Below are 22,331 nucleotides of genomic sequence, written 5' to 3' on the forward strand. Positions count from 1 at the left end.
TTGTCATTTTTATGTTCAAATTAAATATATAAAGATGAAATCTACATATTGAAGGGAAAAAACATACGGCTATATCATTTTCATCAGGACAATGACAACACGTGTTGAAAATTAGAGAATGATGGAAAATTTACAATTCATTCTGTCAAAATGACATTTAAAGATTATATGTAGCATAACCTCATATAATAGATATACTGCAGATATGAAGGTCATTGGCTTAATAATGTGGGATCGGTGCCAAAAAGGGTCCCAAGCGTGCCAAAATGAACAAGTCATCAAAGTCAAGACAAAATTGTATTTGTTTTCCAGTGGCTAAAGATCTGCTTGTTAGGGTGTTAGTATTATATCTATGTATAATAAACACTAAATATTATATTGCTCACATAGTAAAGATCAATGCATTCAGAGTTACTTTGATAAACAGTACAATAAAAACTATGAATGCAGAAAAATGCGAACATCTGACCTTCAAAATAGTAAAAGACCTTCATAAAAAGTATTCAAAATGTGAAATGAGGTCAATTCTAAATCCTCCTTAGAGGAAGTTGAATGAATTATTCAGGGCTGAAATGTGGAATCAGAGATGTGACCTGGAAGAGCCTGTGATCGGTAAGGTGAAGCATGGGTTTGGCAGGTGAAGGGTTACTGCTGCATTAGGAGATGAGACGCTTCTCATGCCAAACACGTCAAGGCAAGAGTTTTATTAACAAACACGGAACAAGGTCTCGGGCACCAATTCAATAACGGTGCCTTTCTCTGCTGACGCACCAACACTGAGGAGCTTTTACAGAAATAGAGAGGCCTTTTCTCCTGTGCTGTCATGAGCAGAGAGACTGGAGTCAGACACACACACACACAGCGTCACGTCTGACTGTGTGTTCATGCCCTCACCTCCAACAGCCCGCCCGACTGGAGCCGCTGCGCAGGACCATCCATCTCACACACACTTAAACACACACACACTCTCTACTGAATGACTTCCCAAGAGAAGGCCATAATAAAACAAATAATTTCATTTCACAAAACTCTATATCGGCTAATGAATCGGAAGTACCCACACATTCACAGAAAAAAGCTCACTTCCGCGTCGCGACATAAGGTGACTACGACCAACAGTATCGGCTTGTGCATCAAACTATAAATAAAAATGTTTCTATCCAATATTTCAAGGCCAAAATAGATAAACAATGAAAGAAACGGCAGCGATCCTTTACTGAAGCATTAGTCAGTTTATCCTGGTAATGATGCTTCTATAAAGCCAAACTCTGGAGATCTTGCTGCAGTGCGCAGCACTCAGCGTGCTGTAATTATTCATGCGTTCTGGAGGTGCAGTGTGTTCCCTCCGTCAGAGCTGTTCCCAAACGGCTTTCAGTGGGAAGAGTGTGGCGTGACAGAGACCACTAAAGACAAAGAGCTTGTCTGCACTGGTCCACTGCAGTAACTCCTCCACACCTACAGTACTGTAACCCTGACTCACATCACGTCAAGCATCACTATAGAGGGAATCGTGTGCATTGACGTGACTTTCCTGCGGGATCACGCCCCATTTGCCGGACCGAGTGGCAGAAGAGCTGCTGCGTGACTGGATTTAATAGTGGAAACTGAGAAAACGCCAGTAAAACTAATTATTATCAGTTTAAACTAAAGGCTGGACTCGATATAGTGTTCCTGACAACTTACCAAAGAGCTAATGATCCGTGGATATCGACACGCAGCCAGGAATCGTGTTTCCTGACATTTATATGTGTCTGATTTTGACGCCGGGGAAATACATAAAGCAAATTTGCCTGTGAACGCTTTATATAAATACAATATAGGTCTAAATGCGAGTGATCACTTAGTGTTATATATATCAGTTCATGTTTTTATCACTATACAGTAATTCATTTGTTGCCTAGATGCTGCATTAGTGGAGAACAGCAGTATATTTGCCAAGGCTGAGAGGACGCTAACATTGGTAGTATCTCAAGAAGTTAAAACAATGTGACAAAAACAGGCGTAAATCTGACCCAAATGTTTACTGTCACGATTGTTGCCATCTATTTGCATTATTTTATATCCAGCTGGTCACTTTTATGCATTTATTAGTCAAAGAAGTAGCATATTTAAAGCTAGTTCTGTCATGGCAACTCTGGGAGAGATTGGCATGGTAATGGATATGGCGATGTTAGTGTATTTGGTGGAATAGATCTGCTACACTGCTGCTGTTGATGCTGCTGAGCACTGAGAATGGCTACTGCAAAAACATTACATGCTGCTGCTGCTGCACATGTAACATACATGAAATAACCCCCCGTAGCAGATCTATACAGGTGGAGCTGGGGAAGGAGGAGGGAGACTGCTAACAGCAACACTTCCAGTATTTGCATGTTGAGCCGCAGCTCTTTGGCCACTGATGCAACACTGAGAGTTTTTAAAATGGATACTGAATGAAAACAAACATAATGCTCCACGTAAAATAGTGCTGAATTGTATTATTTAAAAAACAGTTAAAGGGGTGGTTGATTATGATTTGACTTTTCTAACTGTAGTTAGTGTGTAATGTTGCTGTTTGAGCATAAACAACATCTGCAAAGTTGCAACGCTCAAAGTTCAAAGCAAAGGGAGATATTTGCTTTAAAAAAAAAAATTTTTTTTAAGGACTACAACAAACGGCTGGTAGAGACTACACGAGCTTCCTCCCGGGGTAGTGACATCACCAACCCCAGAATTTACATAAACCCCGCCCCCTGAACATGATTTATAGATTATCAAGACAGAATATGCTAATCAATGACTAGAAGATAACTACACATAAGCTACATAAAATCATCAACTAACCATTCAGAAATGTCCTCTTGCTACTACGTTGTCTCTTCTTCTCGAGTCTCTCCATCATTGTCTGACTCCGGTTTGAACATAAAAGGCTAAAAGTTTTTGAAATTTTCAGTGCATGTCTGTGTGAGGTAAAAGGACACAAGCTCTTGAAGCTCCGCCCCCTGTGCCGGGAGCAGAAGCTCATTTGCATTTAAAGGAACACACACAAAACGGTGCGTTTTTGCTCACTCTCAAAAAGGGACAGTTTAACATGCTGTATAAAAATATCTGTGGGGTATTTTGAGCTAAAACTTCACACACACACTCTGGGGACATCAGAGACTTACTTTACATCTTGTGAAAAGGGCATTATACCACCCCTTTAACATAGTTATAGTTTATATTTAGCGATAACTACTAGTTATCGTTATCAGTAAAATCCACTATCGGTCGACCTCTACCCTAGCAACTGCACAGCGAGGCCTTGGCAACCACCCACCACAACACTGGTGAACCACCAAGATGTTCTTCACTCAGATCCGGTTTGGCCTTCAACATTTACTGTATTTCTCTAATCTCTTGTTATCCCCTCATATTTTGTCTATCACTAAACGGCAGTCCTCCACAGACCTGTCTAGACACTGTAATTGAAACCTGACCTGTTCAGATGACCACTTACAAAAACATTCAGACAGAAAATGTAATGAATGATACTGGATCCAAATACCACACATATGACATCTTTCAAGTCTTATCCTGCAGTACAGCTGGACTTTACTGATCCAGACCACACGACAGCAGAAACATCTACGCATGAGCTCATATGGAGCTCTGCTGAGACAAAACACAAATGAAAACGGCCCTAAAATGTCACTCATAATTGTTTTACATGGGGCCATGATGTCATTTCAGCATTTTCGGTGCTAGTGTGTGATTTTATTACGGTCCAAAAACGGAAATGTCAGTGTTTTCCTCCCACCTCCCATTAGAAAGTTCCCGGACAAATGACCAACTGTTTTTTTACATCCACCAGCATTGTGTGGAAATGTAATTCCCATCTGAACTTTCTTTTGAGTTTATGTGGAAGTCTTGACCGCTGCTGGAGGCACAAAGGATGCTTGCTTCAGAGAAACTTAGGCCCTGTTCACACCTGGTATTAAGATGCGTTTTGGTCGATCGGATCTCAAGTGGACGATGTTAAATACAGGTGTAAACGGGGTCTAAAGCGCTTTGAGCCTGTCCAGTTTTGACCACTTCCAGAGGTAGTTGAAAACACATTCGACCGGATTGCTTTCATAGTGTAAACGCTCAGGTGTTCGAATGCGTTCAAACAGCCACTAAAGACCGTCTAAAGACCGTCTTTAGTTACAATGAACTATGGCTATGTATGTTTTGAGAATGACGAGTGAACAGAGATATAATTGTGGAGAGATTATTAAAGACAGCTCCATTTTAAAACGTGGTTGAGCCAAATCTGATGTATAGAATGAGACTAAACCCTTACTGTAAAAGATGAGTGGCATCCATATTTAGCTTTGTATATCTTAGCAAAAAGAAACACAATTCTATTCACAATTCTAAGAAAGTCTATTCTTCAATGAGATACTTTGTCATTATCCATCATCAGCTCTATGGATGGGACTTTAATTGTGATAAAAAGGTGGTCCTTGAAAAGCATGCTGAAAGACATGTGATCAACTGGAATATAATACCAGACGTGCCATCAGTGCAATGGAGAGACGCAGTTTCCTTGAAATGGGTCAAATGAGAAGCTTTGATGAATTTGGTGGAAGTCCACGAGGAAGAGTCTAATGGTGGCCGGCGGTCTCACGTTACCAGAGGGGACCGCTTTCACGGAGAACCTGAGGGGAAACTACTCCGACTAAATCCCACAAATCAATAAAGTGTAAATGCAGATCCATACGTTCAGAGATTCTGCCTTGGATTTAGGGTTTCGTTCAGTTCCGGGTACGACTGTAAGCTCTGTCTCTAATTCACTGACCACCATCACCACTGTTGAACACCATATCCTCTCTACAAAGCCTTAAAGTACGGTTAAATGAGGTCTTTAAAAGTCTGGCCCCCTCAGCTGAAATCTCGTTCATGTTTGTGGATGGATATTGGAAACGGGGATGCATGCATTTTATTGTGCATTTCGCAGAGAAGCAGCGCTATGAGCACAGCATGTTAAACTACGTCAAATTAGTTTAACATCCTAAAATCATGCGCTACAATGAGAGAAATCTGCCACAGCAATGATCTGAGCTCTGTCAGATAACCTGATTCTTTACCAGGTTTGTAAGGCATCAATATCAGGACGTTTACAGTAATTTGCATTAACAGACTGGCCGGTCGTTGCTGTTCTAATGCCTGAGGGAAGACACTGAAGACCTCGTACTTTTCTCTTTTGGCAATCATTCAAATGCACTGCTCACTAATTGAAAAAAGGCATTAAGAAGCCAGATGACAGAGCAGAAAACTGATCATTTTTGCAATGTTGCGACTGAGCTGGAGAAACCCCATTTAGCTTTCAGGAGATATTCATGACCGGCTGTTTTTGATCCCTTAAATGATCAATTTCACAATTGGGGCTGTGTTACATTTGTGGATGTAAATAAGAACGAGTTAAGTAGATTTTCTATTTTTCTGTGGTGTTTCAACATGCAAAATTCCCCACAATGCTACAGTGTTTTTGGCTGTTGAAGTGCATATGTTTACTACATACTTCTCTATGTAAGAACTGTTGAGTGCATGAAGTGTCCAACATTCCTGATAAATAAGAGCATCCTGAAGTGCGCTTTGACCTGAAGGACACACTGATATTCTGGTCTTCAGAAGACAGAACTTCTAAAGCACATAAAGTTGCTTGGAATCAATGTATTTAAGTCTTAAACAAGTTTAACCTGCAGAATCTGACCTATGATATCAATGTGAGCTTTTAAATGAATGAAGAATTAAAGGGTTAGTTCACCCAAAAATGAAAATTCTGTCAGTAATTACTCACCCTCATGTTGTTCAACCCCGTAAGACCTTCGTTCATCTTTGGAACACAAATTAAGATATTTTTTATTAAATCTGAGAGCTGGCTCACTCCTCCATAGGCTTCCTAAGACACTATAACTTGCTGGCGCAGAAAATGTATTAAAGAGATCGCTAATATAGTCCAAGTGACTACAGTGGCTCAATCTTAAGTTTATCAAGCGACGAGAATACTTTTTGTTCGCAAAAAAACCCCAAAATAACGACTTTATTCCACTAATCATTTCCTTCTCTCTGGGCCTTGAGTTTTTTCACGTAGTGTTTTTGCGCAGCGCGTCTGTGTTGCACGTCACATCGTAGGCTCACTATTGGCCGACGCTGGTCATGTGTGTGATACGTGGTGACGTGCAACACAGACGCGCTGCGCTATTACACTACGTAAACTAACTCGAGGCCCAGAGAGAAGGAAATGAATAGTGGAATAAAGTCGTTATTTTTGTTTTGTTTTGCGCACAAAAAGTATTCTCGTCGCTTTATAAACTTAAGATTGAGCCACTGGAGTCACTTGGACTATATTAGCGATCTCTTTAATAACTTTTCTGGGCCAGCAAGTTTCAGTCCCTTAGAAGCCTATGGAGGAGTGAGCCAGCGCTCAGATTTAATCAAAAATTTCTTAATTTGTGTTCCGAAGATGAACGAAGGTCTTACAGGGTTGGAACAACATGAGGTTGAGTAATTACTGACAGAATTTTTATTTTTGGGTGAACTAACCCTTTAAAGTTAGGGTGAAAACATCAATAAGAAACGCAAGGATATATTTAAAATGACTACAAAAAACTATAATCCTCCCTAATAAAAGCTGAGTCAAAGACATAGTGCCTACGGATACAAAAAAGACATGCAATGCCACACAAGGACTCGAAATCTTTTTGAGATTTGTTCATTTACAAGAACAGTCCAAACGAATGACTCAGGCTTTCCAAAGCTACATGAGGTCTGAGGACGAGCCGATTCCCCTCGATTGAATCAGACTTGACAACCTTACATATCAGAGACAAATGAGCCATTTAGGATGAAGAGAATCACGAGAACGAGGTTACACGAGAAGGAGGACCATTTAAGACGAAGCGTACCAGTGCTACATATAGGAGAGAGCTGACAGTAAAGTATCTCAAATGTGACATTAAAGACAGCATATGTTGAGCAACACCACCAATCGCTCCTCGCACTGCATTCATAGAAAATATGGTTGTGCGGAAAATGCAATGACGTTAAATGTATTTGTAAAAATGTACTTTACAAACTATATATAGAGAACAGATATGGTGATTTTGCAGTTTCCATTAGTATCTTCTGTCTTCACTCTGGGTGGGTCGGGGTCACCCTGGCCCTTCTGTGGCCTCGCCACCGATTTACACATTATTGATTTGAATGCTGGAGAAAAGGATGCATTCTTACTTTTGCTGATGGTTAGGCTCGCTGTAGTATTTGTTTTTCCAAGGTTGTTGACTGCCTCACAGGTGTATAAACCAGCATCTCCCTCTGTGGACTTCCTGATCGATAGCTCGGATATTTTCTTGCTGTGGAAAGTTACATAATGCTGGTTGTTTATACTGCAATTCAAGATAAACATTAGCAACGTATGCATCATCATGAGTCAGATGAATTTCTTCTCAAAACTGCAACACTGCCCTCAAGGTTACGAATGTAATGAGCAGGGAGAACCTCAGCACAGGCCTGTTTGGTTTTACTGGGTTAAACTTTGACAAACAAACTGTCCACATACTGTACACCACACGGCAGATATCCGTTACGCTAAATGCAAAAATAACATTTCTGACTTAATATTCTCTGAAGCCAAATCTTCATTCAGCTTGAGCAAAACAATGATATATTTAAACAGTAGGAACTTACTTTTTCCTTTCCCTAATCTTTATGCTTTTGGGTTTGTTTTTGCCTACGAGTTCTTGCCCATTCTTGTACCACTTGAGGCTGGGCGCTGGGTTTCCCGCCACGATCTGACACTTAAATACGGTCTTTTTCCCATCCTGCACGGTCACGCTCCGCAGGTCCTTTAACTTGGGTTCGGCTGAAACAAAGACACAAAACAGAAGACAGAAATTACCCACAGTGATAAAACTTCAAATATTATAAGTTAACTTATAACTTATTAATATTATATACTTATTAGTAATAAAATACATTAATATTTCACCGTATGCCACCTATTCTACTGTAATTTTTAATGTAGGGGGGGTTTGACAGGAAACTGTTCTTGATTGTCATGAAAATAATGTCAAACAATCTCAAAGGTAATAGGCTTAATTTTTTGTGCAAAATGTTCCCCATTGCTGTCCTCTCGGCAGTGTCGCCAGATTGGGCGGTTTTGAATTGGATTGTGCCGGTCAAAACTGGTTTGGACAGGTGGACAAAATTTGGGCTGGTTTGAGATCAGTTTGGCGTTTTTCAAACATTTGAATTTTATAATTGGTTAACAAACAAAACCAAAGTGCGCATGTACTCCATCCAATCAGTCATCATGATGTTATTAAACACACAAGCCCACTGCAATATTCAACAATGCATTGCCTGTGTGAGAACTGAACTGAGCTGGACGATGACGTCACTAATTATTACAGCAATCAACTTTACACATGTGGGTTATAAGTAAGGTACGACAAAAAAAGAAACATTTTTGAAATAAATTCTTCCTCAGAAGGAAGAGTGGGACTCTGCTAAAACCCTCCACCTCACCCAATGTTACACCCCTGGTTTCTCAAGCAGTGGTTTGCATGTTGGCCCCATCCTAAATTAGGATTTTATTTTTATTCATAACCAATATATATAGTAACATTGTGGAATATCTGACACAATATAATGAATGCAGATTTAAACTAAAGTTTGAAAACTAAAGTATTTTTCATAAATGTCAGGCCAGGGCACGCAGGGCATAATTGCAATATTTATAATCAACAAATTGTAAAAATAGTGACTGGTTTGGTTTCTACATATGTAACTTTATCATTTTGTTTAAATTCTGCTGAAAAACCTCTAATATGCTGTTTAATAACGAGTTCCTATGTGACAGTGTGACAACACACAATAACCTAGATCAGTAAAATATAGTGTGATGTCATGTAAAACAAATAAGTGAAAGCTCGCCCTGGGCATGACCCAGAATAAAAGCATGCGTGTGTCATGACATCTTTCTTAAAGAATGAGAGGGAAAAAACATGCCTTATAGTTTAGAGTAGAAACATCACAACAGGACAAAGGTGAAAATGATTCACAACTAAACTAAATAACGTTTTGCATGTTTACTTTAAACGGTAGGGTTAGTCACTATATATTTGGGCACCCTTAAGATTAGGGAACACATATTCACTACTAACTAGGAGTTCAATAAACTCCTAATTACTGCTTTTTGACAGTAAGTAAGGTAGTTGTTGTAGTGGTTATGTTTAAGTATGGGGAAGGGTTAAGGGATGTAGAATATGGTCATGCAGAATAAGTACTAATAAACAGACAAAATGCATGCTAATAAGCAACTAGTTAATAGTGAATAGTGTTCCCTAATCTAGAGTGCTACCCTATAATTAAAGTTATATAAACAAAACAAGCATCTATGGTAGGACCGCATTTACACAGCTACATAAACCCGTGACAGTGAGTTTTGGGGGAAAGACTGATGAAGTTATAAGTCCGCACCAGCAGGTGGTGATACTGCAGTGAAGTCTGAAGAGATAACACAGATAACTCAAGAAGAACAGGCCACTTTTAATGAACATGTTCATTTATTCAGAAAATCCTTTTGTGTTAAACTCTTGTTTGTCCCAACTGCAACTTCCCTCCGACTTTGGCATATTCCCAGCAAAAACCGCACGGAGAGATTTTCACCCTTAAATGTTGCTGTGCTGATTATAGTGAGATTTGTTTAGGAATGGTTAAAATAACTCTCTGTATATTGATCTGAATATGCTATTTAATGCACCAACTCACATTATTTGTACGCTTGCATACGTGGCTAACACAGAGATTTTGATTTATTCTGCAAATGTGTTCTTCAGTTGTGGGCTGGTTAATCTAACAGAAGCACTGATTTCTGCTGAACCTGAAGGTGTTTGTTTGCCACTCATTCCTCAGAAACATTAAACTCCATCAGTCCAAACTGCCCCATTCCCAGCTCAAAATGATAAAGCATGCATCTTAAAAATCTTGTTGCCTTATCATACAACACTTCCTGTTGACAAGGTGCTTTTAATAACAAGAATCTTTTGCATAGCACAGTGATGACAGCAATACAGAGAGATGTGCTTCATCTCAGGAGAAACCTCACTCATGGGCTTCCTTGCTCTTGCTGCGTTGTATATGTGTAAAATACACTGCCAGGCCAAAAAAAAAAGTCTCTGTTTGGATTTAAATTGATTTAAGAGTCTATGATTGGATCATTATTGCAGTGATTATTATGTTTCTAGCATGTTATATGTTTGGCAACAGTTCTTCTAACCCTAATAGATGCTTTTCATTTCTTAAACAACCATGTAGGAAACACATCATGGCCAGCAAGCGATTTTGCGTTTAAAAGACGTCTAACAGCGGTCCGAACACAGCCTGGACGTCTAGGCTAAAACAAGGAAAGATTTGGGCTGTCAGTGAAAATTTAATAGACGTCTAAACCATAGACCACGAATAGACCAGTCATCAATTAGATAACAAAGAAATGAAATGAGTGAAGAAATGAATCCAAACACCTTGTAATCACTGTTTACTTTGCTAACATGATGGAATATCGTATATCTCGCAAGTTATTTTGGCAAAAACGACATGTGACTACAGTAAATTCAAGGTTATTTTGGCTAGAAGTGTGTTACTCATAGCCGGACTATATCGGGTCTATAGTTCACCTAGACGGTGAAATGACGGCTATTGCTGGCTGGGCTTGACGGCTAAGAGTTGCATACATTTTCTGTCCAGATCTGGTATTGTCAGTGCAAGAGTCCAGCACTCTGTAAAGTCTCCTCCAGCACATCCCAAAGACTTTCAGTGAATTTAAGATCTGGACTCAGAGGTGAAAATGATTCGTCTCGCTCCTCTCAACCATTCCTTCACAGTCTGAGCCTGATGAATCTTGACACTGTCATCCTGAAATATGGTTATGATGTGTTTCCTACATGGTTGTTTAAGAAATGAAAAGCTACACACTCCATCAATTAGTGTTAGAAGAACTGTTGCTAAACATATAACATGTAGAAACATAATAATCACTGCAATAATGATCCAGTCATAGACTCTGAAGCATTTGCATATTTAAATCCAAACGGCGACCTTTTTTTCTCTTCTTTTTCTTTTTTCTCAGTATTTTAACCTGATAAAATCATGGACGGATAACAGTGAATCCCGTTATTTGTGTTTCCTCGCGGTCTCAGAGTCCAGGCGCTGCCCGTCCAGCTGTTTCTGTGTGTCACGGACGCGTTCCCTTTGGGGAAACTCCTACACTGTCTTTCAGGCCGCAAAATTGAGTCGGATCAGGGTCCACATTCCAGTGGAGAAATCCATGATCTAATATGAGCTTCAGACGGACGGATCCGCCAGATCCTGCTTCTATCAGAGATCTTTTCCTATAGTAAGACTAAAACTATCGTCCCTAAAGAGGGAACCAAACTCCGTCAGAGAAACATCTTGACTTCAACTGGAGGATTATTAAAGGTGTTTTGGTGAATGTATGAAGTCAGTTCTCCTCGGATTCACACAGGTGTCCAAGCCGAGGAACCACAGCTGTACCGAAGTCACATTAACCATAGACTTAACTACAACCAAAGAGTGCCACAACACTCCTGTCTTCGTTTTAAACACTAGATCTATTTTTGACCATTTCAAATTATGTTTTCATTTCAAAGTATGCAAGTGCTATCTTTCTTTACAATAGATAAATGTTGCTTTGATATTTTATATCTCATGGAAAGATATGTTCAGACATTTTTTAAAGGTGAATCAAGAGTTCAAATACTTCAAACACAATAATTCCTCACATGTTTATACACATGAAACTCAGCGAACAGGACGCATTTCATCCGGCTGAGGTTCGTCTAAAGCTGGCACGAGCGTGTTTCAACATGAGCTCGAACTGAATCAGTGCAAGTGATCATTCAGCAAGAGATCATTCACAGAACCCACTCGCTCAGACGCTCTGCCGTGCGTCACACTCCTCATCAAACACATGCAGAAATAACATTAAAAAGTAGGCTGTGAATGGAGCGTTCACTAACTTTTAACTCGTGTCACACGTAACGTTAAGACTTAATAATCAATAACCAAGAGTTCACACAGTTCACAGTTCAGTGACATACGGTGGGGCTCAGACCACATTGAAAATCAGAGATTCAAATGTAATTTTTTTGCAATTTTTTTTTTTATTTAAACTTAGAAATAAACAGTGAATTTAGCATTGTAGAGTTTGGCTGATCATCTGAATTAATGCTGGAGAACATGATCTTCAGGTTTAGCTGATGAAGCCTCAGAGCTGCTGTCAATACAGTGAAGGAGACACACCAAATACTGAGACCTTCTCACATTACACTTTTCCCACTTCAAATGTATCTCAAATCTTTATGCTTGTAAACGTCATTTATGATGCTAATAAATGTCCCCTACTTCAAATGAACAACTTAAGTTCAGTTGCTGCCTTACATTTTTAGGTATAATCCAAATTGGCTGTACAACAGACTTTAAAAAATGTCCTAGTTGAATCTTTTATAACTTAAAAATGAAGTTCCAACTAAAGAGTTAAAGTACTGTAAAACACATGCTGTAATGCCTTTTCTCTGGGTGTGTGTTGAAGCGTTGGACCGCCGGTGTGACAGGCGGGAAACTCTCTCCTTTAAGTCACCAGACCGGTGGGTCGTGTTAATGGTTACAAACATTTCTGCCCTTTCTCTCTTGACAGACTCACATGCGCTCAAACATCACAGTGGATCGCAACACCTGTAGCCTGAGAGCGCAGCTCACGAGCTCAGAAACTACTGAAATCTGCTCAACAGTGGAGCTGTCAATCCATCCCACCACCAGAACCCTCAACACACACACACACACACACTCCCCACCTCAGCACAGCAGAGCTTACCTTCCGGGGAGCTCGAGTCCTTATCCTTTTTCTTTCCACCTTTCCCTTCTTTCCTTGGCTGTTTCTCAGACATGCTGGCTCTGTGTTTTCTCGCTGCGTTCAGCTGTCAGTCAGTGTGAGTCGAGCGCGAGGTGTGAGTGTGTGAGCGTGGACTCCCTCAGACAACTCTAGGAACAGAAACTCTCCCCCGTCTGCAAGTGTGTTTTACTGAGGAGAGGCGGGATCAACTCGCAATGTGTCAGATTTCCACATGTCCCACGAATCAGTGCACTTCTTTATTAATAAATTAGCAACGGCCGCCGTGTTGGTGTATTAAAGCCACTTTGAAGACTTCTAATCTTTGAAGACATTCAGCTCTAATGGTCTGATTGTGTGTAAACAGGACGGTTGTCACATTGGTTCTGGCATCATGTACTCATAAACTGTGATCGAACTAAGTACTGTGAAATGTGACATAATAATTTAATAATTTATCAATGGAAAAGTGTTATACGCACATAATACTTGTGTCTTCCTCTCTTTAGATGTGACGACACATGCCGACATAAGCATGGCACGCTTGACAAGACCAGACATGCTGGATTTCAGTTGATGTTGTCACGGTTTGATGTGGGTCTGTGGTCTTGATCCACATGACGTGTGGGACAAATGTCAGGATACACCAACCAGGAAGATTGTGCCAATACTCCTGCCATCCACACCGAAACCGGTCTTTGCACTGAAATATGTTGAACAACAGCAGATCTGACAGTTTGAACTTTATCTTTAAAACAAGACAGGTGACATGTTTTGCTCATGTTGGTATCATAGGCAAATCCTAAATATACAACTTTTCAAATACAAATATGCCTAATGATTGAATTACAGTCACTGACACACGAGTATTGAATAACAATACATGAAATAAGTTTATAAAAGTGGAAAAATTATGTGTTGGTTAACTGAGTGCACCTAAAATAGAAAACAAGCATCTGTTTTCATACAGGATTATCCCTCGTTTTCCTTAGGGATGCACCAGTACTAACATTCCGGCTGATCATTATTTTCATATTATGGCTGAAAAATGGCAGATTTAAAAATCTTTATTTATTAAATGAATAATAAAACTACAAAGTAGTTTATAAAGCTAAAAAAAGTGAATTTAGCCATTACAGCATGTACAGTATGGAAATGGATATTGATTTGCTAAAGATTACATTATTAAATTATTAGTTTTTAAAGATTGTCTTTAAGTGAGCGTTACAACAATGGTAATCTACATGTACAAGCAGAGAAAATTAGTCTCTACAATTAAATATCCAATCTCAACCAATATATATATCAACTCCAATACACACTGTTACTGATAAATGTAAAAATATGTAACAACAGATGTACTCTATGGAAGCTTGTTTCCGCCACAGAATTAAACATTTTAAAAGATAATTGCGACTTTTTATCTCACAATTGCAAGTTTACATCTCACAATTCTGACTTTATTTCTCAGAATTGCGGATGTAAAGTCAGAATTGCGAGTTATAAAGTCCAATTCTAAGGGGAAAAGAACTTACTTTTTTACTCAGAATTGCGAGTTTATATATCACAATTCTGACTTTATAACACGTTACCTTTGTTATTTTTTATTCTGTGGCGGAAACAAGCTTCCATATGGATTACAATAAAGTATTTTTTTAGTGGTGCTTTCCTTTTTTAAATGTTAGCAGAATGAAATGTTTGAATGTTAATGTTTAAATAAACGTTTGTTGAGTGTTTTTGCTGATTAATATCAGTAAGTAGGAATGCCTTAGTCTTTTTTATATTTGTTTTTTATTACTGAGCGAAAGTGAAACAAGTGAAACGAGTGAAAGCATGGCAGAACATATATTACTTGTCTTAAAGATATTTTCTTCAATCAGATCTGAGATCAGGCGGAAACGAATGCTTCATTTACAGTGGTAACTTCACACATGCTCCCTCACAAATCCAGTCCTGAGCCATTTCCCTCAGCACAAGCACTGGCACGTCACGTCAAACAGGTAACACTTCAAAGTCAGTCCTTGGCCCGGGTTAATTCGAACCTTTCAGTTTCACCCAGTGGGTGTTGAATGAAACTCGCCCCTTCAGGTACTGTAGTCATCCTGAGTCTCCTGGAGGTGGGTGGGGTCGAGGAAATCCAGGACTCCTTCCTTCTGTACAGAGGCTGATGCGTCACAGATACGGCTACAGTCAAAGGATACGGTTGAGTGATCTTGGAGGGAGAGGAATGTGAGGGCTTCAATAGAGCGGAGCAAACCTGCGTGAACACAGCAAGAGCTCATCCATCGGGATCAGGCTCAGCGAATAGGAACACACTTACTGAGTCAAACGGGACGTCAGTGACAGGAAGAAACCTCAAATGGCTATTCACTGGAAACTACATTCCGTTGCACCGTATCAAATCATTTTGATAGTCTTTGTGCAAAAAAACTGTTTTTTTTCTTTCTGTTTACAAAAATCATGATGAATTTTCCCATAACAGAGGTGAACAGAACAGAAGTTGAAGAAGATAATGAAAAATCTGCACAATACTGACTAAAAGAGAAGTGTGCCAAATTGTTCAACTATTGAGACTGATGAGGCCAATGTAAGTGTAACCCCTTTGGTGCTCTTCGTTCATTTTTGTTCACACACACACAATAAACAATGGACATTACTTAAAAAAGGTTAAATGGTCCTGAAATAAAATAGTCACACTTGTACTCCTCGCGGTCAAAACTGACCGTTTTGGAAATGAATGGGAAGCGAATTTCCTCTAGTGGAAGCGTTTGGCACTGCGCCCAAACAAATCTAACTAAAAGCTCATTGTTGAGATATCAAGCTCAAATTTGGAGAACAACTTTATAGCTTTGATTTTCTCACAGTTTAATAGAAAAACGTGTATTGGAATATATATACCTCATATAAAAACTGAAAATAGTACTTATGTGCATTTCACTTCACAAAAAGTTCACTTTTTAAAAACCTTTTCACTTAAGCAGAAGGCTAATCTGGCAAGGCCGTCTTTAAAAAGACCACACTTCAGTCTGTGCTCCAAAACATTCAAGATTTATTACAGCTTGAGTTGGAAATTTCTTTTTCGGGTCTATGGATTATATGGACAAATGGATTATAACTACTGCATAAATATAATTTAGTACCATCAAATAAATAAAAAACATTACATTAGCATTAACAGAAACAAATCTACAAAGTGCAAGGATGATATTTTAATTCAAATAAAAGTGAAATATTGGTAGAAATCTATGTGCTGTAACGCAATGTGATTATAAATAAAGTGATTTCAGCTTCCTGCCAGATATTTCATTTGTTAGTCACATGGGCATTTGGGAATCTGACCATATAAATAGTTGGCTATTTACCATATAAATGGTTTCCTTTATTACGGGCACTATTACTCAAAAACATGATGGTGCAGAAGATCACAACATTTGGATATAGGGTCCCTTCCCTCTTGCAACAGGCTTAAAAATATGAATCATGTTACAAAACAGTGTTGTAAATACACGCTTGCGTTGCTCAATGCTGTCACTTCCTTTAAACAATAATTGACAAAGATACGTAATTGGTGACTTTTATTCACCTACGCCATGTCTTATTGAACAAACAATTTATAGTAGTGGGTTCAAGGCACTTAGAGAACCTCAACTTTCCAAAGAACTTTTCTGAGAAATCGCAGAATTTCCGTGAGCGCAATCTGTATAAACATGACGCCTACATGTAAAGCGTACGGCCCAACAACCCCTTGTCCTCAAAACAAGCTCTTGACCATCTCTGCACTCAGATCAGATGTGTTCATACAGCAACCGTCAAATCATTTTAGCATTGATTACTCTCACTTTTTCAGCAGTTGACTTTCACTCCACAGAGGTGTCACGATCCTGCAGTCTCGTAGAGGATAACGCCTGTACAGACAGCAGGATCCTCTGGGTCGTGACGATCACGTCAAAAGAGCGCATTAGGAAATAGCCTACGAGAATGAAAAGTAAAATACATTTAGTTAGGAACACAAAACACGTCAGACGTCACAAAAGAGTGTGTTTTTAGGTCCTTTTCCTTTTTGTGAGTTTCTAGGAGGGGCAAAGTGTGAACCGGCAGCCTGTTCGAACTTGAAGAGATCAGAACATTATCCACCGACTGCTCTCCCCTCATATTTATTTGGATTGGATTTGTTGCCTTGGATACACACTACCCCTTATGGTCACATTTCTAGAAAATAGTATGTGCATATTTCATAAAAAATAAAATTTAAGTTCACTTTTTACTCTAGCAGTAATCTGGCAAATACCTTCTTTAAAAAGACCAGACTTCAGTCAAGATTTATGACAGTTTCAGGTCTATGTTCAAAAAGTGAATAAATGGATTATAACTACTGCATAAATATAATTTAGCACCATCAAATAAATAGAGTTGTTATTGCCACGATAACCAAACCGAAAGACAGTCTTGGCGAAAGATTTGTTTCACATGCATCAACAGTGGTCTAATACGCCGTGCAGATCTTGTCTATTGCAATGGCCGTGTTTATGGTTATTTATATATCTTATATCATCATCTAGCCCTGTAAGTACTGCAAACCAACTTCGAATCACTCACTCCGTTTTGTTTTCTTGCAGAAAAGCACCTTTGATGAAGTAAATATTTTCTGAATTGTGGATGTGGGTGTTGAGCGCAACAGAGCCAATTTGCAGGTGTATGTTTTACATCGCCATAAAAGGTCATCAAAACCACAAAAAAAAAAAAAACATGACAAAAACTATAATTGTACGAGCACAATGTAAATATTATGATTAGTGTGAAAGCTGGCGTAAAACACCAGCCCTGTGCTTGATGCGCTGAAGGTACTGAGATGAAAAGGGCGAATGCTGAAGACGGCTCTCTCGTCCAGATGTCCGGCACGCTGTGTGTACTGCTCATAATGGACTGTTTTCTTTCAGCATTTCTGAAAGTGAAGTTGTTTGGGTTGTTTCATAAACACAGTTGTAACTGAAGGAAGAGCGCACTCAACAAAGCCCAACCTGAGCGCAACTCGCACAAGCGCTGTGGACGTTTTTACCGCAGCGCTATCATCGGTTACTGACAGCTGAATATCATTAGACCTCAAATCTTCAAGGATCGAGAAAAAGTGCATAAAGACAGTCAGTGTTTATGAGAGAGTTGCCATTAATACATTTCATTCTAAAATGTCCCAATAAGAGCGTCATCACAGAGTTTCCAGTGAAGCATAAAGCAGAAGAGTCAGTGAGGAGTCAGCGAGACGCAGGCAAAGGTCAGTCCTCCGGCTGATGTTTAAGGCTGATGTGCCTCATGCGATGTCCTGACGTGTTGATAATATGTGTTGTGACTCTACAGCAGTGTTTTTACATAGTGACGTGGAATATAAAGGGCAGTTTTGTACGTAGATACAATCAAGCTGCTCGATGAGATGTGATTGTTTACAACAGGATAACAAAAAAATGAAAGAGCGATGGCTTCTGGAAAGACTGACTACGACACACAGACGTCCTCTCTGGGCAGTGTTACCAGGGCCTAATGTCAGGATCAATATTCCAGGATCCAGCTTGTATTCACTCCAGAACATTTTCACAATCAAAGCCCAGTGTGAATGTAGCGTATCTATGCTAGGATCTGCCAGTGATTTAAAGAGGCTGCTAATCTTTCACTGCATTGGTGTCATTTGGTTCTTTGGATTACCTTTATGTTATAATCTCACAGTAGAAATGTAGTCTAGTCCACCAAATACAGGGCGTTGCTGTAAAGACACAGATCCAGGTGCTGATGGACCCCTGGGACAGACCTTTTAATAGGACAATGACATCATCTTCAGGTACCTCGAACCTTCAGGTATATACAGTATATACTGTATATATTACACAAGACAAAACAAGTCAGTCCTGTTTCATGCCATTCACTACTTCTTCCACGTTAAAGGACTTCAAGAGATTTCAGTTTTTCACGTCTTTTGGTTGATTTCGTCAAAAGGAGCAGTTGGAGGTACCTGAAGATGATGTCTTTGTCCTATTAAAAGGTCTGTCCCTGGGGTCCGTCAGCACCGGGATCTGTGTCTTTACTGGTGCAGTCTTATATATAATACATGAGCAATGACGGCCAAACCCTTCCACAATACGCCTGTATTGTTTGAACTGTCAGGCTTATTTGTCCATTTTTCTTTTATTTGATGATTAATGACGTTTTCTCTTCATATGAACAAAGGTTGAGTTGCTGACAGTGACATGAAGAAGTGTTTATATACGGGCATAAAGCACTCGCTAACACTTTACAATACGGTCTCATTTGTTCATATTGCATTAGTTCACATGAATATGAGAAATATATTTTTACAGCATTCTTAACCTTTGTTAAAGTTAGTCGCTGAACAATTACAAGTTAATGAAATTATAATTACAATTGTTTGTTCATGTTAGTTCACAGAGCAGTGATGTTTTACTTTTGTTAGCATGATTTTAATAATGTATTAGTAAATGTAGAACTAAGATGAATAGATGTTGCACGAGTATTACATTTAATTCAATTGTTAATAGTCCAAATGACTGTGATTGTGGTTTTCTATTACTATTGCATTACATTATTATTTATATCAGAAATAGCTCTTGATCTTAAAGCACTGGACAAAACATAATTTCCTCTAACCTGCCACTCATCTCTGGTAAGATTACAGACATTTACTGCAATAAATTAATTCAACCTCTGAGACAGTAGTGTATCCTATATGAGTTCTTTGTAAATCATAAACATCACCGACAAACAACATTTAAACAGATAGTGTATCAAATTATCTCAACATTAAACAGAGACCGTGTTTTAAAAGTGGAAGGTCTTTAAAAGATTGACTCATTTTGGTTTTGTGTTGATGTTACTTGTCGACCAGATTTTAATCCAGTGATGCATCTGACCTAAAATGACCTCCTCACCTTCCCCACCTGCCAGATCTTTTATTTTTTCACTCAGATATACTGTACTGTACGTCCTCTTGAAAGTTGACGTAGACAAGCGTAAACAGCAGAAGAAGGCAGCCAAACAGATTAAAGCCCACCACCTGCGCTGTCTCATCATGCGATGGCAATGTGTGTGTTACTGAGCTAAGAAGAGGCGGATGGGTGACTTACAACAGGATATGATCTTCAAACAAACCCACTCATCCCTGAGGAAACGTCCAGTAATCTTCAGAGTAACTCCAGTGCTTCACAACCCTCCCCGATGGCAATATGAGATGAAAGACAAGCAAACAAACCTTAAAACCTGGAAAGGGAGCATTTAAAGTAACTCCTGATATAAACCATCCGAGATTCAGATCCACTCTGACAGACATTCATTTAGCCTTTTTGCCATCAACTCTATTCTAGTGGATGGAAACAGGGGAGGACTGGGTTCATTATAGTAAATGATTTCACAGACTTGTGCTGATTAACAACCTCAAAGCTAATCATGCATAACCTATTAAAATACCTGCTTGTATGTGCAGTCAAACCAACATTTATCCTTCAACATTTCTCACATTATCACAGTTTATTCACTATAGTTTAGAAAATGGCAATAAAATATGACAAACTTAGTTGATATTTGACTGGTTTTGTCCGTCCTTCTGTTAGACTGTCTCACACATGAATTATGTTGAATATCTGTCAGCTGTTAAATTTAACTACACAACTAGATAATACCAGCTTAGCTCAACCAATTACCAAGCAATGCTTCATTTTGTTCAGTCTGTGTGTAAAAAGAGCATTAGCAATGAAAGAAAAAACACTGAAACATGATCAGGTCAAAGTGTCTGAATCATTTTTGGTCCCAAATTTGTATAAATGTTACTGGTAGTCACTGTATGAAGAATACTTGGGTATAATATGTCACAGTTTACTTTATTTTGCAATCCCCACTTACATAAATGAACTATAGTGTCCTGCACATACTAGTGAAAAAAACATCACAAATTATATCTGGTGTCGGAATAATTTTTGGTTTTTGGTGTATGTTGAATGCAACAGAGATTGAACTGTAGAAAAACTCAGATTTTTTTTTTTTTTTATTCAAATTGGGGGGCAATTTTAACTTTTCATTCTTATTAACCCCTATGGGGATTCAGGACCCCGACCTCTACAATCCTGCCCTCCTCTTCCTCAATCCAACAGCATTTTCTGTTTTTATGGCCTGTGGCATCTATTTATAGAGACATTAGAAAGCATGAGTTCATTATTTTTCTTCCTGATAGGACTGAAGGGTGTTTCCATTCTCCTGCCTGGAGACGTGGGTGAAACAGTAGATTAGAGGGCATTCGCTGAACACATCTCCACCAATATCATCTGTTTTAAATAGACCTGTATGACAGAAAGTCAAACAAACAGCTCTCTCCATGTACTCTTGTTGCGAACGTCACAGTGATATCAGTTCAGATTTGTTCTGGACATTTCCACTGCACTTCACCTATTGTACGCTGTGAATAACAAACACGCTGTGCGTGCTTTAAACGGCAAACTAACTGCTTTCTCAATATTTCTTTGAGAAAGATTGTGTGGATATGTTTGGAGGTTCAAACATCTCTGAATGAACAAGATAAAGACTGACTGAGGCCCAATCGTATTCATCTTAGCTTTAGATCAGAAGTGTTAGTAAGAGAAGACAGTTCCCTCTGCTGGAAGCACTGAGCAACAGATTCACAGGAGCTGATGACATTATGCACTGATCTCAGACCAGATATATTAGTGTTCAAACTGATCTAAAATTAGTTTGTTGAGGCCCTGTACAGCATTGATTCACTTCATGTAAAAATGGCCATATGCTTACAGTGTTGTTATTTTTAACTAAAACTATAAAAAATAGTTTTCGGTGATTGAAATAAATCTGAAATAAAATATAAATATTAAATGCTAAACTTTAAAATAAATAAAATTACAAATGCTGCATGGTAACTAACCGAAATAAACATGTTTAAGCTGAGGTACTAAAATTACTAAAACTAAACCTGAAAAAAATAAATAATTCAAGCTAAATAGAATTCAAGCTAATTCAAAATTATTAATACTATAATAATTATTAAATATTGTTATTTATATTCTATTTGCTTTAAGCTACAACAAAAAAAATCTGAATAAAATAAAACATGACAAGGCAGGTCTACAATAGTTTATAGTAATGTAAATGTTTCGGCTTTTAGATTCTGTTTTCTAATCTTCTTTCGGACCAAAGAAAAAGCAAACCATTAACTGTAGATGCAAATACAACAATTGTTTGTTTTCAGGGCTGTTCTGAGGCACATGGAAGAAGTATTTACCACAGGGATAATGTGCAGTGTGTACTTACAGCTGCGCAGCCCTCGTTTTACAACAAAAACCGCAAAGACTTTAGGGAATGAAGTGCCTGAGAGGTCCGATGAACTGCACAGCTGCCACATGCAGAAGGAGAG

General features: G+C 38.8%; 1 protein-coding gene across 8 annotated transcripts in view; it reads right to left on the reverse strand.

The window, feature by feature from the left end:
• Positions 1-22,331, reverse strand: part of nrg1 (neuregulin 1) — an 80,691-nt gene that overhangs the window by 38,971 nt on the left and 19,389 nt on the right. For 4 of the 8 annotated variants that reach the window (XM_084401332.1, XM_084401330.1, XM_084401328.1 and 1 more), the window contains exons 2-3: positions 7,693-7,867; positions 7,237-7,358 (exon numbers count right to left, since the gene is read on the reverse strand). In XM_084401332.1, coding sequence (XP_084257458.1) covers positions 7,237-7,358; positions 7,693-7,867 — 297 coding nt within the window. Of the gene's footprint in view, positions 1-7,236; positions 7,359-7,692; positions 7,868-12,898; positions 13,108-22,331 lie in introns of those variants that run through there. The other 4 variants (XM_084401329.1, XM_084401335.1, XM_084401337.1 and 1 more) reach the window with 2 other exon arrangements.

The sequence above is a fragment of the Rutilus rutilus genome (genome assembly GCF_951802725.1).
Source record: "Rutilus rutilus genome assembly, chromosome: 25".
Classification (NCBI taxonomy): Eukaryota; Metazoa; Chordata; class Actinopteri; order Cypriniformes; family Leuciscidae; genus Rutilus; species Rutilus rutilus.